Source organism: Canis lupus, chromosome 20 (assembly GCF_011100685.1).
Source record: "Canis lupus familiaris isolate Mischka breed German Shepherd chromosome 20, alternate assembly UU_Cfam_GSD_1.0, whole genome shotgun sequence".
Lineage (NCBI taxonomy): Eukaryota > Metazoa > Chordata > Mammalia > Carnivora > Canidae > Canis > Canis lupus.
In genome coordinates this window covers 6,206,361-6,220,723 of record NC_049241.1, presented here as the reverse complement: position 1 = coordinate 6,220,723, position 14,363 = coordinate 6,206,361, and the positions used below count along the sequence as shown (strand labels likewise).

The following is a 14,363-nucleotide window of genomic DNA, read 5'->3' as shown; positions in this document are numbered from 1 at the left end:
CCGAAACTTCCAAGATATGGGGGAAGGAAATTCACTGGGTTTTACAATATATTTTTTGGGGTAGATTGCCATCACCATCTTAATGACAGAGAAGATGTAAATATTGATACAATGGCCACAGATGGCAAATCATCAGCCTCCTCGTTTACCCTCTTGAGTATGGCTTGGTTATGCAAACCACCTCTATAGCAGCTCCTTCCTTTTCCAGCAATCGCAGCCATGTTCTTTCTCTGTGCAGCAACTTTGGACAGCTGGTCTTGGAGTGATCATGGGTGTTTCTGCTGTTGAGTGGGCAGGGAGCTGAGAGAATAGGGCACAAGAAAGGGGAATTGTTCTCATAGCTGTACTTTTGCAGATCAAGGAAGAGTTGATGCTCTTAAGACAATCGGGTACGTCCTGGTTCTCTCAGGTCAGTAACCCAGGGCTTCTAATTCTTACTCTTGGTCTTGACTATCTATGCGTGTATATATGTGTCTTTTTTAATCTGTTGGAATTAGAATAGAATCAAAGCACAGCATCCAGTCCAGAATATGTACTTAGTAAATGCATACTGAATGCATAGTAGTCAAATGTTAATAATAATAATACTGTCATCGACACAATACTTCACTGTATGCCAGGATATATACTGAGCACTTTACCAATGCTCATAATCTTTGCTTAACCTTTCCTGCAGCTCTGCAAAGTCTGATATTATCCTCATTTTACAAATGGAGAAAATAGAAGTTTAGAGCTCTAAGATTAAGCAGCTTGCCCAAAGTCACAGAGCCAGTGATTGATGAGGCCAAGATTCAGATCTAGGTCTCTCTGACCTTAAAACTGATGCCCTAGGTACTACTGCCTTCCATGTATTGAGATGTGGAAACATCCCAGTTAATTACCTTGGTCTTGGAGTTCTTTGGCAGTTACCAAAAACTACCTATTTCATTTGCCTCCAAATATTTCAGTCAAGAATTTTCAGGTTGTAGTCTAGATATTTCTTACTAATATACAAAGCTCTTCTCAAGACACTGTTTTAACCTAACAAAATGATACCCCAGGTTTGAAAATTGCTGTGGGAAGGAATGGAGCCTAGTATATAACACTGAAGCCTGGTGCTGTGTTCTTTTTTTTTTAAGATTGTATTCATTTATTCATGAGAGACACACACAGAGAGAGAGGCAGAGACACAACCCAGGCAGAGGGAGAAGCAGGCTCCACGCAGGGAGCCCGATGTGGGACTCGATCCCGGGTCTCCAGGATCATGTCCTGGGCTGAAGGCAGCGCTAAACCACTGAGCCACCCGGGCTGCCCTGGTGCTGTGTTCTTAAACTTGTTCAGGTAGCATGGCCCTTGGAAATGATGGCATTTGTTTGTAGCACTCATCACAAAAATTGACGATAAGCTTTAAGTAACTAAGTGAATATGTTCATACTTCATCAGATACCATCTTACACCGGGTTCTAAGAGAGATAAGTGGTTGCAGAAGAAATTTATGAGAGAAATTTAAAATTGTTAAAATACCATCAAGTAACTTCATGTCTTCCTGCCTGTCAGAGGCAATCAAACTAACACTCATTCAGCTGTAGCTGCGAACACCTCATGCCACTTCTCAGGCACAGAGTTTGAGGACCTTAGTTTGAGTATTCCATCTCTCTTCCCCACCCCTCATTGCCCTTCAAAATCTCGAGGATATTTCCAGCTCATGTGTAGTCTTTGCATTTTCTGCAGAACTCTTTTACAAGTTAGAATGGATGATGTAGCAGTTCTCTAGAACAGGAGACAGAGTACCTGTGCCTGAGTGGGCCCACACTTTCCTTGAGGAAACTGCACCTTAAGGAGGCCTCTGATTCTGCAGGACCCAGTCACCCCCCACATCTCTTTGTCTGTTAGCATCATCCTTACTAGTTGACTGGGAGCAGCAGGCACAACCCAAAATAGTTTAGCACATGGTATTAAAAACACCATGAACAACAATAGGCCTTCTTGTTCCTACTCTCCTATGTTAGTTAACTATGCAGCTATCTCCGTCTTATCCATACAATTTTTTGGACAAGACTTAGGTTGGTGTCTAAGTGGCAAAAGTTGTTTTTCTAACTTCTTTCTCATGATACTGAGGATAAACAAAGGTGTCTGATTTCTCATCTGACTAAGCTCTGAGTAGGAGAGTCAAAGAATGTTACTACATGGTTCCTGTCCCCATCTGGGCCATGATGGTGTCAGAGAGTAACAGCATTCATTTTATTAACTGAAAAATATGTAATGGCACCTACAGTGTGTCTGCATAGCCTGCGACACTCTGCTCTTCTGTTCTTCCCACCATGCTGCCATGTCCAGTGGGAAAACCTTTGTCAGGTGGCCAGGATGGCTTTGAATAATGACTCAATTAGAATTATCTAGAAATGTCCCATCAGTTCACTCTTTTCATAACTTTGGTTTAGATAGAGGTGAGGTGTAACTATGAGTTCTTAACTGGCATGCAAATTCTGAAAACCAGAGAGCTGGCAGGGGCATGGAGGGATAGGGAGAAGATGAAACATACTAGAATCATCTGAGAAACTTAAAAAAATACACACACACATACATACACACACAGAGGCTTTTGTTGTTTGTAGAACATAGAAGCACCTTTCTCTGTGACTGCTTCAGAAGTAAAATCTCTTCCTCAGTGAGTGAGCGCATGATTGTGTTTGACCTCAGAGACAGACATGGGATTGAAAGCCAAACTGCTGAGTCATTCCTATCCCCACACCAGCAGTCTTGGAAAAGGTTCAGTCAGTCAGTCAGTGGGCTGCTTTTTGGAGCACTTTATCATTCTGGGTTCTCACAATGTGTGTTTAAACTCCGGGTGACCCCAGGCAGCCTTCCAGACTGGCACAATCCACCAAGACATTCAGACAGATCATCTGCAAGTGAGGAAGAATGAAACTCAGGACCAGTTCAAGTCACTCATCACAGAGAGGCCAACACAGGTTGTGAAGGCACAGTGTACTCCCAGGGAAAACACCTTTCAAAGGTCTTGCCAGATTCACAAATCAGAAAACCAGAAGAGGCAGGATGGAATATTGGAAAGCTTTGGAATTGCTGGGACACCCGCCTCCACCACTTATTAGATGTGTGATTTCACTCAATTATTTACCTCCCTGGGCCCTAATTTCCTTATCAGTATCACAAGTAAATGAAATAACATTATGTGAAGGCTCTGGCACAGTGCCTGGGACCTGTTAAGCACACAATAAATGATAATTTTCTCTTTTCCCCTTATGATAGAATTTGAAGTAGCTCTTGGCAATCTTGCCAGTCAGATTTCTTGTAATTCCACCAATAGTCATTCTTAAAATCCTTTATTACCATATAAATACCCCTAGGGAGATATCAGCTAATCCCTTTATCGGCTATCACTTTAAGGGGATTAGTTGTGGATTGAGTAAAAAAAACCCCAGGGGAAAGATATAACCGCAGGAAGGGACAGAGGCCTGACGAGCTAAGGAGAGAACTATAAGCCCCGTTACCCCTCAAGGAGATAGAGAAAAGCAGGAGTGTGGTAAGTTTCCACACTCCCAAGGTTCTGATAAAGGTTTGGGACATTATGTGTTGAGAGGTCATATTGGAGATTAAAGATCACACCATTGTTTTCAGATCACAGGTTCTTCCAAAGACATTGAAAAGGAAGACATTGAGGGAGAGTTGCAGAGAACAAATACTTGGCTACGTTCTACATTTGGTTATTGGCATTTCTAGAGGTTGAGGAAGCGAGGAAGAGTGGTTGGCTTAGAGGGAGGAGTGTGTCAGGCTTGATGAGAAAGAAGAAATCATTCTCTTTCCTCTCCAGTCTTCTTCCTCTACCTCCCACCCACCCACCCCCTATTTCCAGTTCTGCTCAGAGCCAGTGCTAGACATAAAAGGAGCAGAAATTTATCTATATCCCTCAGCTCAAGGGAGATTCACTGCTCTCCTGGTGCTGACACAGAGAAGGGGAACAAACCATGTGGCGGAGCTTCAGTTGAACAACCTTTAGAACAACAAGGGGACCCTAACTCCCTGGTGAAAAGAGACAGGAAAGACAAGGATTTCCCAAGGGCAGGATGGAGATCTCGAGTAGAATTTCCATTCTGAAAGACCTGGAAATAAAATTAGCCCAAGCTCATTTCACTCCCTGGAGGTACCATTGAACAATGCAAAAAGCTTTGAAGACAGAAAAGAAGAAAGTGCATCTCACCTTGTTATTAGTTATCTTTGTGTCCACTGTTGTAGTTAGAGAGGTGGCTTTTGGGGGTGGTAGCTGAGTGTTTAAGTTGAGGGAAGTTGGTGTGGAATGGTTACTCGATGGACAGATAAAAGAGAATATTACCTGGCTGGTTTCATTGTGGTGGTCACCCCCTTCATCATCCTGACCACATCCTGTGTGTTATTGTTTTAAGGAGTGGTTGTCGTTTGGACATAGACAGAAAAAGCATTAATCAGGGAAATGTTAGAATGTCAACCCACTCCAGAGTGAAGGACTCTGCTGACTACATGTGGGTTCATGGGAGAATGTGCTTGTTTCAAGAGATCTTTATCTGTTTGATAACACATTTACAAGACCTCCCAGTTATGTGGTTCCCTTGCCCAGATAGCCACCATCAACTGCATTTCTCCTAAAATCACCACCATGCAGCCTTCTGATTAATTTAGGCTTGCCCTGCTGGGATTCCTAATACCAAATCTCCTGCAAGGTGCAGCCCCAGGAGGGGAAAGGGAAAAAACATTTGGAAGGGGAAGCAGAGAGATGACTGAGAAGAAAGGAGCAATGAAAGGAGAAAGAACAGGAAAGATAGAGGACCCAGGAAAATTAAAAGAGAGAAGAAAGCAAGGAAAAAGAGGCAAGTGATATAATGCTATTATAAATAGAAATAGCTGCCTCACTATGTGTCAGAAATTGCCCTAGCACCTTCCATCTATTAACTCATTTAATCCTCCTGACAACACTATGAGCTGCATTACTCTTGTGTCTCCATTTTTAAAATGAGGAAACCAAGGCACAGAATAGAATGTTAAGGAACTTGCTCAGGATTACCCAGCAAGTAAGTTTTAAGGCTGGGATTCCAACTGCTTCTCACTGAGCCACTAGTGCTTACTTTTGGCTGTGCATTAGAATCACCTGGGAGCTTTTAAAAACCTTGAAGGTCATACCCCAGACCAAGCCAATCAGAATCTCTAGAGCTGGGATCCAGGTATTAGTTTGCAGGGTTTTAATCTCCCCATGTGATTTCAGTGTGTAGCCAAAGCAGAGAATCACTGCAGTCCATCAAGGTCCAGTTGAAATTTAAATATGAGAAGAACACACGTGAAACTTTCTTACAAGAACATGGAAAGGAACTGCTATAGGCCATACCATAGTTTACCGAAGATAAAGTTGGCTGAATTCACAGTTTTGCCTAATGTGCTTACCATGATTCCAATAGATCAGAAAATGACTGCAGAATCCCTAACACCATCACTTCAGGGAAGAAGTGAAACGGGGTGCCCTGGCTTCCTTTATTACTGCTCTAAACTGTCTTGCTTTTATGCATCCGACTACAAGAATGAGAACCTGCCCAAATCCCTCAAACGTGAGTCTGCATCAGGAATATATATATATATATATATATTTTTTTTGTGCTCCTAAGTTGTGCTCTTACCAGAATCAGTTCAGGAATCTTCCTCTTCCCAACTGTGTATGCTGGGAAAGCCCAACCCAGCCTACACTCCAGACCTGGTCCTGGTGGAAACTGTTTTTATTTGAACAAACCAAGAGAATATTCCTATCTCACAGAATCCCTTTACCTTGCTCATTCTCACCAGGACCTTATGAAAGAAATACCATTGTCTTTAAAAAAAAAAAAAGCCAAACTCCAGAAAAGATGAAAGGACTTGTCCAAAGTCACATAGAAAGTAGGTGGAAGAGAGACAGGACTTCAAATCTTCAGTTTCCAAATCCATTGCTCTTTTCAACACATCTGTGAACTTAGGAAGACTAGAATAAAGGAAATTGGAAAGGAAGTGTAAAAGGAAGCCCTACCTCCCCTTTGGTTTTCACCGGGCACCTGAACTAAGTAAGGCCTTTCATTGTCTGTGGATCAATTTACAGCTGCCCAGCTATCATACTTCTTGTTTTCTAAATCCCCTGGATAGTCCTTTCCAGATTAGTCTTTATCAGAAAGGCAATAGACATAGATTGGAAAAGCCTTAATAGCAGCTCCTAGAATAGAGACAAAACCATCCACTTTGGGTTTTCTGCCTTTCTCTCCAGAAGACCCCACCAGGGCCCTCTGATTCCCTGGATGCCTGCTGAGAAAATCTGTGCTTGGGAAATGCCTGGCCCAGGTGGCTGATCCCAGGAGGGTCAAGAGAATTAGAATCTTCTTCAGCTCTCACTCTACATAATGGAGCCAGATCTGGATACGATGGGAGTTTTGTAGGTTTGCTCATAATCAGCAGCCCTCCATAATCAGTTCCAGCACTGTGTGAGCGGGGACCGGAAAGGTTGCTTTCCCAATTCTTTGCAGCCTGGGAGTAAGGAACCAGTAATTGACTCCAGCTTCCTTGAGTGTTGTGTCCTGGAGTATGTGAGTCAACACTCACTTTCCCAGAAGGGCCTTCTAGGCAACCTAGGCCAATAAATGGGGTCCTTTGACCCTGACCCAATTCCAGACTTCAACTCTGACCCTCAGCCAGGTGCAGGAAGAAGATCTCTGTCAGGCCTTCTGAAAACAGTATCTTAGCAGGTACTGGGGAGTGGAGAGGGAAGGTCAAGGACCCAGGATGGCTCCAGGTGCTGGCAGAGACCTGCACATTTGTGATGTCCAGCTTAGCTCAGCAAGTATTTGACTGTGTGTGCAAGGAAAGTGGAAGGAAAAAGAGGAGAGGGCACAGGGAAGGCCTTAGAGCAGGGTAGAAGGTGGGGAGCAGCCCTGGCAAATACCTTTTGCCTTCGATTCTAGAGATTGCTTTAAGACCAAGGGAAGCTATTTAGTTTTTTAAAGAAGAGAAGCCAAGTGTTTTAAATTTAAAGTGTAAGCCTGTTAATGTACTTTTCTAATTAAGTTTTGAGTGTATTTCCCCAGTTTAATTATGTGAATTATGTATTTACAGACTAGAAAATTGAGGCTTGGTGGCCTTGATCAGTTTGCCCAGGGTCACAGAGCTGGTTAAAGTACACTACTTTTTACACTCAACTGCACTCGATTTGCCTTGATGGAGGCTCAGTAAAGGGGACAGAGACAGATCTGTAAATGATCTAACTTGTCACTGGAGAAAATATAAATCAGTGGCCACAAAATTTCAGCCATTCAGCCAAACTTCATCTGTCACATAATAAAAAAAATAATAACTTGCCAAAGAGGGATTTGAAAATCCAAACCAGATCCTTTTCCACTCCTAGAGGAGCCAGTTCCATTACACTGCACCCAAGCCAAGTGTTTCCAGCAAGCCTGATCAGCTGCATTTTAGGGTTTGGTTGTTTGAGCTGTCATGATAAATGAAACCTACTAGATTAATGTAATCTCTGCAGAAGTTCTGACTGATGCTGCCCAAGAGGAAGGAAGAAGGAGATAGCATTCTAAGGAGCCAGTGTCCCAGTGAGCAGAGGTTCTACACAGGGTGTGGGGTCCCAGCCCATGAAGGAGCCACATTCAACACCCGCCTTCCCACAAAATGCTGCCATTTCAGATGCACATGCATTTGCATAGCTACAGAGGGCTATTGAAATCTGGAATATTCATCAGGGAGAGAGGATCAGCAATCATTAAACCGAAGGCACCAGTCCAGGATTTGTCAGGGGCTAAAGCATCAGGGTTTTCATGATTGCATGGCAATTGTGAGAAAGGCGCAGGTCCTCCAGGGGCACAATTCTCTAGGCCAGGACTGCATCATTTGTTTCTTTCTTAGAATCTGAGATTTTTGCAAACCTAAATGCTGGGTGGGGTGGGGGGTGGTGAGGGGAGAGAGGAAGTATACTTATTCCAATCAATGGAATAAGTAGAAGTTAGAAAACAGAAATCAACTCAAAGTTTCCTTCGTAATTAAAGAGGAGAAAGGGAGAGAATGAAAAGAAACTTAATTTAAAAGAATGTCTAGAGTTCTGAAAATCCCACTCTGAGTCCCTGCTACCATTTCTCTCCTGTACCTCACCTCAGTGGATAAAGGTTCCTAGAGTTTATTAGAAACAAGAAAACACTGTTTGGGACACCTGGGTGGCTCAGTGGTTTAGTGCCTGCCTTCAGCCCAGGGCGTGATCCTGGAGTCCCGGGATGGAGTCCCATGTCGGGCTCCTTGCATGGAGCCTGCTTCTCCCTCTGCCTGTGTCTCTGTGTCTCTCATGAATAAATAAATAAAAATCTTTAAAAAAAAAAAAAAGAAAAGAAAAGAAGAGAAAGAGAAAAGAAGAGAAGAGAGAAAAGAAAAGAAAAGAAAAGAAAAAAAAAGAAAAGAAAAGAAAAGACTGTTTATGGGAGCCTTCTTCATTGCATTGTTCACCAACCAGGAGAATTGTACTTTTCAATCCAGGACTCTTAGCCAGAACAACCTTCTTGCTCATTAACTCAGCCAACTGAGTACTTCCTGTGTTTCCACCAGAGGCTCAGAGATTATCAAGACATAGTGTCTGCCCTCTGATACCTCATGACCTCGTAGGGAACATAAAGAAGAAAACCAGTACTTATGGTTTGATTTATAAATACAATATAGTTATAATACAGTGTTTGAAATTAAACAGACTTAGATTCAAATTTCAGTTCTGCCATTTACTAGGAAGTAGCAAATCTTGGGCAAGATTTAACACCTTTCTCTAAATCTTTGTTTTTCCCTCTATAGAACACTGGCCTTGTGGAGTTTTTGTGAAAATCAAATGATCTATTATGTATAAAGCCCTTAGCTCATTCTTTGGAAAATGATAACCATTCAATAAATGTAATCTACTAGTATGATGGAGATTGAAGTGTTTATAGGGTACAATGGGTCCAGAGAAAGGGGGTTGGAAGAATAGGGGAGAGGAAGAGATAATGTCAAGGAGGGTTTCCAAAACATAGTGACACAGGCTATATTTTGAGGAACAGGTTGAAGTCAGTAAGATGGGTAAAGGGAAAGGAAGGCTGTTTCATGAGAGAAGGACAGAATCTGTATAAGCACAGTCGTGACAGAAAATAGGATTTTTGATGGACTTAGTTTGGTAATAGCCTAATATGGCTAGAAAGAAGGATGGTTTCAGAAAATGAGACTACAGGCTGAAAGGTATTATAAAGGTAAGTAGGGCCTCCTGGCTGGTTCAGTTGGTAGAACTTGCACCTCTTGATCTTGGGGTCATGAGTTGATACCCCAGATTGAGTGTACAGATTACTTAAAAAACGTTAAAAAGAAGTTTTTTTTAGGGGTGCACCTGGGTGGCTCAGTTAAGCATCTGCCTTCAGCTCAATCATGATGCCAGGATCCTGGGATTGAGCCCCATGTGGCTCCCTGCTCAGCAGGGAGCCTGCTATTCCCTCTCCCTCTGCTTTTCCCCCTGCATGTGCTCAGTCTCTCTGTCTCTCTCTCTGTCAAATAAATAAATAAATTTTAAAACGTTTTTTAAATAAATAAAAGGTAAGTAAAAGCTCTTTACAATGCTTTAGAAAGAAGGAGAAGAGATAAAATTAGAAAACAAGGGTGAATAGCCTTCAAGATCTGAAATTTGGAATCAGCACAAGGTATCAGGTGCTATTACCTGATGTCCTGAATGGCGTACAAAAACTCTGCACCCCCTCTCATGAGCTTTAGTAAGAAAACCCTATATCCTAACCACAGTGCAACAGGCCTGAGAAATTACAAAATAAAACTTAGAAGTTAGAAAACAAAAACAAACACCCACATTTTCCACTTGGAAATTTCAAAGCATGCTTCTATATAACTCTTAGATTAAAAGTGAAATCAAAATAGTAAGACTATTTAGGAAAGAGCTATGAGCATACTATTTACCCAAGCCTATGGGATGAAACCAAAGTGGTACTCAGAGGAAATTTTAGAGTTTTAAATGCATCTGTCAGAAAACAAGAAATACTAAAACTAAATGAATTAAGCATTCCACTCAAGAAGCCAGAAAAAGAGGGAAAAATAAACCTAAAGAAAGTTAAAAGAAAAAATTAAATTGAAAACAAGATAGAATTTTTAAAAGAGTTGATGAATAAAACCAAAAGCTGTGTTTCTTTAAAAAGAAAAAGAAGCCTTTAGCAAATCAGATTTTTATTTTTATTTTATTTTATTTTATATAAAGATTTTACTTATTTATTCATGAGAGATAGAGAGGCAGACATAGGCAGAGGTAGAAGCAGGCTCCCTGCAGGGAGCCCAATGTGGGACCTGATCCCAGAACTCTGAGATCACGCCCTGAGCCAAAGGCAGACGCCCAACCACCTGAGCCACCCAGGCATCCCGCATATCAGATTTTTAAATGAGAGAATATACAAAATAAAAAGCATTCAGTTATAAATAAAAATAAGAAATTTCAAATTCTAAAATAATATTATGTATAATTCTATTCCAATATGAATTACAAAATTTTACTTTTAATAAAGAGTAAATGGTCTTTACTAAATCTTGATTAAGCTCTTTACTAAAGAGACTAAAAGCTGTAGAAGAAAAATTAAAGGTAGACCAAGATTTACCATCAGGCTCAGGTGGTTCTGCCAGTGAATTCCAAGAAGCCAGTAAGGAATAGACCCTTACTACATAGAAATAGAAGGAAAATTTCTCAACTCAGTCTAGAAAGCTAGTTAACATATCGAAACAGACAAAGGATGGCACAAAAAAAAGACAACTCTGGGCCAATCTCACAAATTTTTAAACCCTAAGGAAAATAGGAGCAAATAAGTACAGCAATATAAGGAAATCTCTTAATATAATTTACTAGATTAAGATAAATCCATTCAGTTATCTCTTTAGAAAGCAAAAGTTTAAAGCATTTGATGAAATGTCACAGCATTCCTGAATAAAACAAATTAAAAACTTTATAACTCTTGAAAAGCCAGGAGTAAAACATATCCACTATAATCTCTGGTAAACATCATACTTGTGGTAAGCCAGTAGAAGCATTTTCTTCATGGTTAGGAGTGAAACAAGAATACCTCCTCTCCTACCGGCTACTATTATTTAATACCATACTAGAGGTATTAGCCAATACACTGTGGCTAGAAAAAGAAATGAGAAGTGTAAACACTGGGAAAGAAGAAATAAATGAAGTTATCAGTATTTGCAGATATAATAGTCTAGCCAAAATAGAAAAATAAATCCCCGATAACTGTTAGAATTGACAAGAGTCTAGGAAATTGGAATATATTCAGTATACTAAAATCAGTACATTTTTTGTAAGCACCAGCAGGGATAGATTAGAAAAGATCCTGAATCCTATAGAATCCTATAAAGCAAAAAAATAAAGGACACTGTAAAGTATTTAGGGTTTCATCTAACAGGATCTTCATGAAGAAAAACATAAAAAGTTTAAAGGTGTCATTTAAGTCCACTATTTAAAAATTCAAATAAGGAAAGTTTAAAGAAGAAAGTGAAAATTCCCTCACCGCTTGGAAGAAACCTCTGTTAAAATCGAGGGCTCTATCCTTCCAAACTAATTTAAAACGATGGCTTGTCTCATTGAAAACATATATGGCATATTAAGGAAAAAAGAAGACAAAGCTGATTTTAAAAGTGTACCTACAGCTGTGGTGAGCAAGTAAGTAGAGATTTAGAAAATACAGACTCATCAGGAAGGGACAGAAGTTAAAAATGAGATTTCCGAGCAAGTAGAAACCTACTAGCGGACGAGTCCACAGTCAGGGGAGGATTGCATTGCCATTGTGTGTGTCAACTGAGCAGGCAATAGATTATGCCCCAGCCAGGAAACGATGCCCCCCGGAAGTTCTGCTGGTCTTGGTTTCAACCTGTACCCCCATATGCAGTTCTTGCCCATGGTCTACTTACCCTCTCTCCCCACCGTATTTTAGAACCAGAGCAAAACAAGCCAATAAAAAGACAGGTTAGAGTAGCTTGGCTGAAAATGCCTCAGATGTAGGACCAGAGAATTCTGTAACTGAACCTCCTGTTCTTCTCCCCCTCCCGCCCCCAGACCGCCCAGGTTTGCTGAATGTGAAGCCCATTGAGGACATACAGGACAACCTGCTACAAGCCTTGGAGCTCCAGCTCAAGCTGAACCACCCCGAGTCCTCTCAGCTCTTTGCCAAGCTGCTCCAGAAAATGACAGACCTCAGACAAATTGTAACAGAACATGTGCAGCTATTGCAAGTCATAAAGAAAACAGAGACAGACATGAGTCTTCACCCACTCCTACAAGAAATATACAAGGACTTGTATTAGCAGAGAAGTCCAAATTCACTGACAACGTTTTCCTTCTTCCGATTGCACTATTTTGAGGGGAAATCTGACACCTAAAAAATTTACTGTGAAAAAGCATTTTAAAAAGAAAAGGTTTTAGAATAAATAGATCTATTTTATGCATATTGTTTATAAAAATACATTTACAATTTACTTTTAATATTAAAAATTACCATATTATGAAATTGCTGGTTGTGTTTGAAGACTGAGTCTTTATGTGTCCTCTACCCTCCTCACACCGCCAGGCTTATTTCCTTTTATTCCCTTCCTCCCTCCCTCCCTCCCTCCCTCCCTCCCTCCCTCCCTCCCTCCCTCCTCCTCCTCCTTCCTTCCTTCCTTCCTTCCTTCCTTCTTTTTTTAAGATATATTTATTTTAGAGAGAAAGAGCATGGGTAGGGGCAGAGGAAGAGGGAGAGAAGCAGACTCCCCGCTGAGCACAGAGCCTGATGTGAGGTTCCATCTTGTAACCATGAGATCATCATCTGAGATGAAATCAAGAGTTGGGCTCTCAACCAACTGAGGCACCCCATCTTCTTTCTTACACATTTTTAAAAATTTGAATGGAACTGCTGCTCAACTTTCATTCTCAGTAAATTAATTTTTCACTCAATTTACAACTTCTCTGAACTCTCCATCTGCCTTAAACAACCACAACTAAGAAAAGAAGGAAAACATCAGGACCAAAAACCTTTGAGAGCATGTGTTTCTTACCCTAGATGTGCAAGTCTGGGGCATAGCCTTATACCTACCAAGAATCCTGTCATCTTCCACAAACCCCCATCAAGATTTCCACTCAACATGAGCAACCTACTGACAGGGTGCCAAGGGATACACCATACACCCAGTGGCAAGCACCAACTGCTAGAAGCTGTGGGTAACAGAAGTGTTTGAAGATTTGGCACCTGCCAAAAAGAAGTTATAGTTAAATTGAGGAGAAAAGATTCCTCTTTCTTAAAAACAGATTATAATAGTATAATCATGTGCCCAATAAATGGCTCACACTCCATAAGTAGTGTAAGAGTTCAAAGGAAGTAAGGATTGATGAAGATTGGATTAGTTGAGTGTGACTCTAAATTCATTGAAGTGGGCCTGAGAGAATGTGCTGGATTTGGGATAGGTAGATAGTAGGAGAAAAGACATTCCAGGAAAGCAAAACAGAACACCAACAAGAGAAACCAAAAACCAAACATGAATGAGGGAGAAGAGCCACATTCTGATTCTGATGGACATGGATGAGTTTTGCTATCATTACTCCTATAATCCTCCTTGGGACCCCGTTGCCCAGAGATCTTTTGCTTTTCTAACCTCAAAGGCTAATTATCTGTATCATTTAGGTGATGGCATGCCTCCCCAGCATGCAGACGGTATGTTGACTAAAAGGGCCTTCCTTCTTGGCACGTGAATAGATTCACTGATCAGAACCACCAGTTCACTAGCGTTGCCTATCCGTGAACTCATGATACTATGACTTCGAAGGGTACTTTACAAACAAACTCTCCTGCAGTCTTTCTCCTCCAGGATGGTTATGTCCACTGACCAAAATTATTTCCCTGGTACTCCTCCCTTAGTTTATCTTTCTTTATAATAACGCACTGATACTGGGGCATTTGGGTGGCTCAGTGGTTGAGCGTCTGCCTTTGGCTCGGGTCATGGTCCCAGGGTCCTAGAATCGAGTTCCGCGGGGAGCCTGCTTCTCCCTCTGCCTATGTCTCTGCCTTTCTCTCTCTCTCTCTCTCTCTCTCTCTCTCTCACTCATGAATAAATAAAACCTTTAAAAATAAATAAGGCACTGATACTTAGAAGAACATAACTTCACATTTGAGGCTTTCAGGCCAAAACATCAGGAAAGACCTTTTCATCCTTCACCTAAAAATAAACATCTCCAAAGAGTCTGTTACAGAAGCGAGTCCTGACCACAACCCTAAAAATGTAAGATCCCTAACCCTTGAAGAGCCACGACTTCCCAGCTCAAAACTTTAGTAGCGGCAACCACAGCTTTTTGGGACCAG

The 14,363-nt window shown here is 41.2% G+C and overlaps 1 protein-coding gene across 1 annotated transcript in view; it reads left to right on the top strand.

Annotated features, from left to right (window-relative positions):
- PPARG (peroxisome proliferator activated receptor gamma) overlaps positions 1–12,543 on the top strand; it is a 73,570-nt gene extending 61,027 nt beyond the window's left edge. The window contains exon 7 of the mRNA NM_001024632.2: positions 12,089–12,543. Coding sequence (NP_001019803.1) covers positions 12,089–12,336 — 248 coding nt within the window. The 3' untranslated portion in view covers positions 12,337–12,543. The remainder of the gene's footprint in view (positions 1–12,088) is intronic.
- The last annotated feature ends 1,820 nt before the right edge of the window (positions 12,544–14,363 follow it).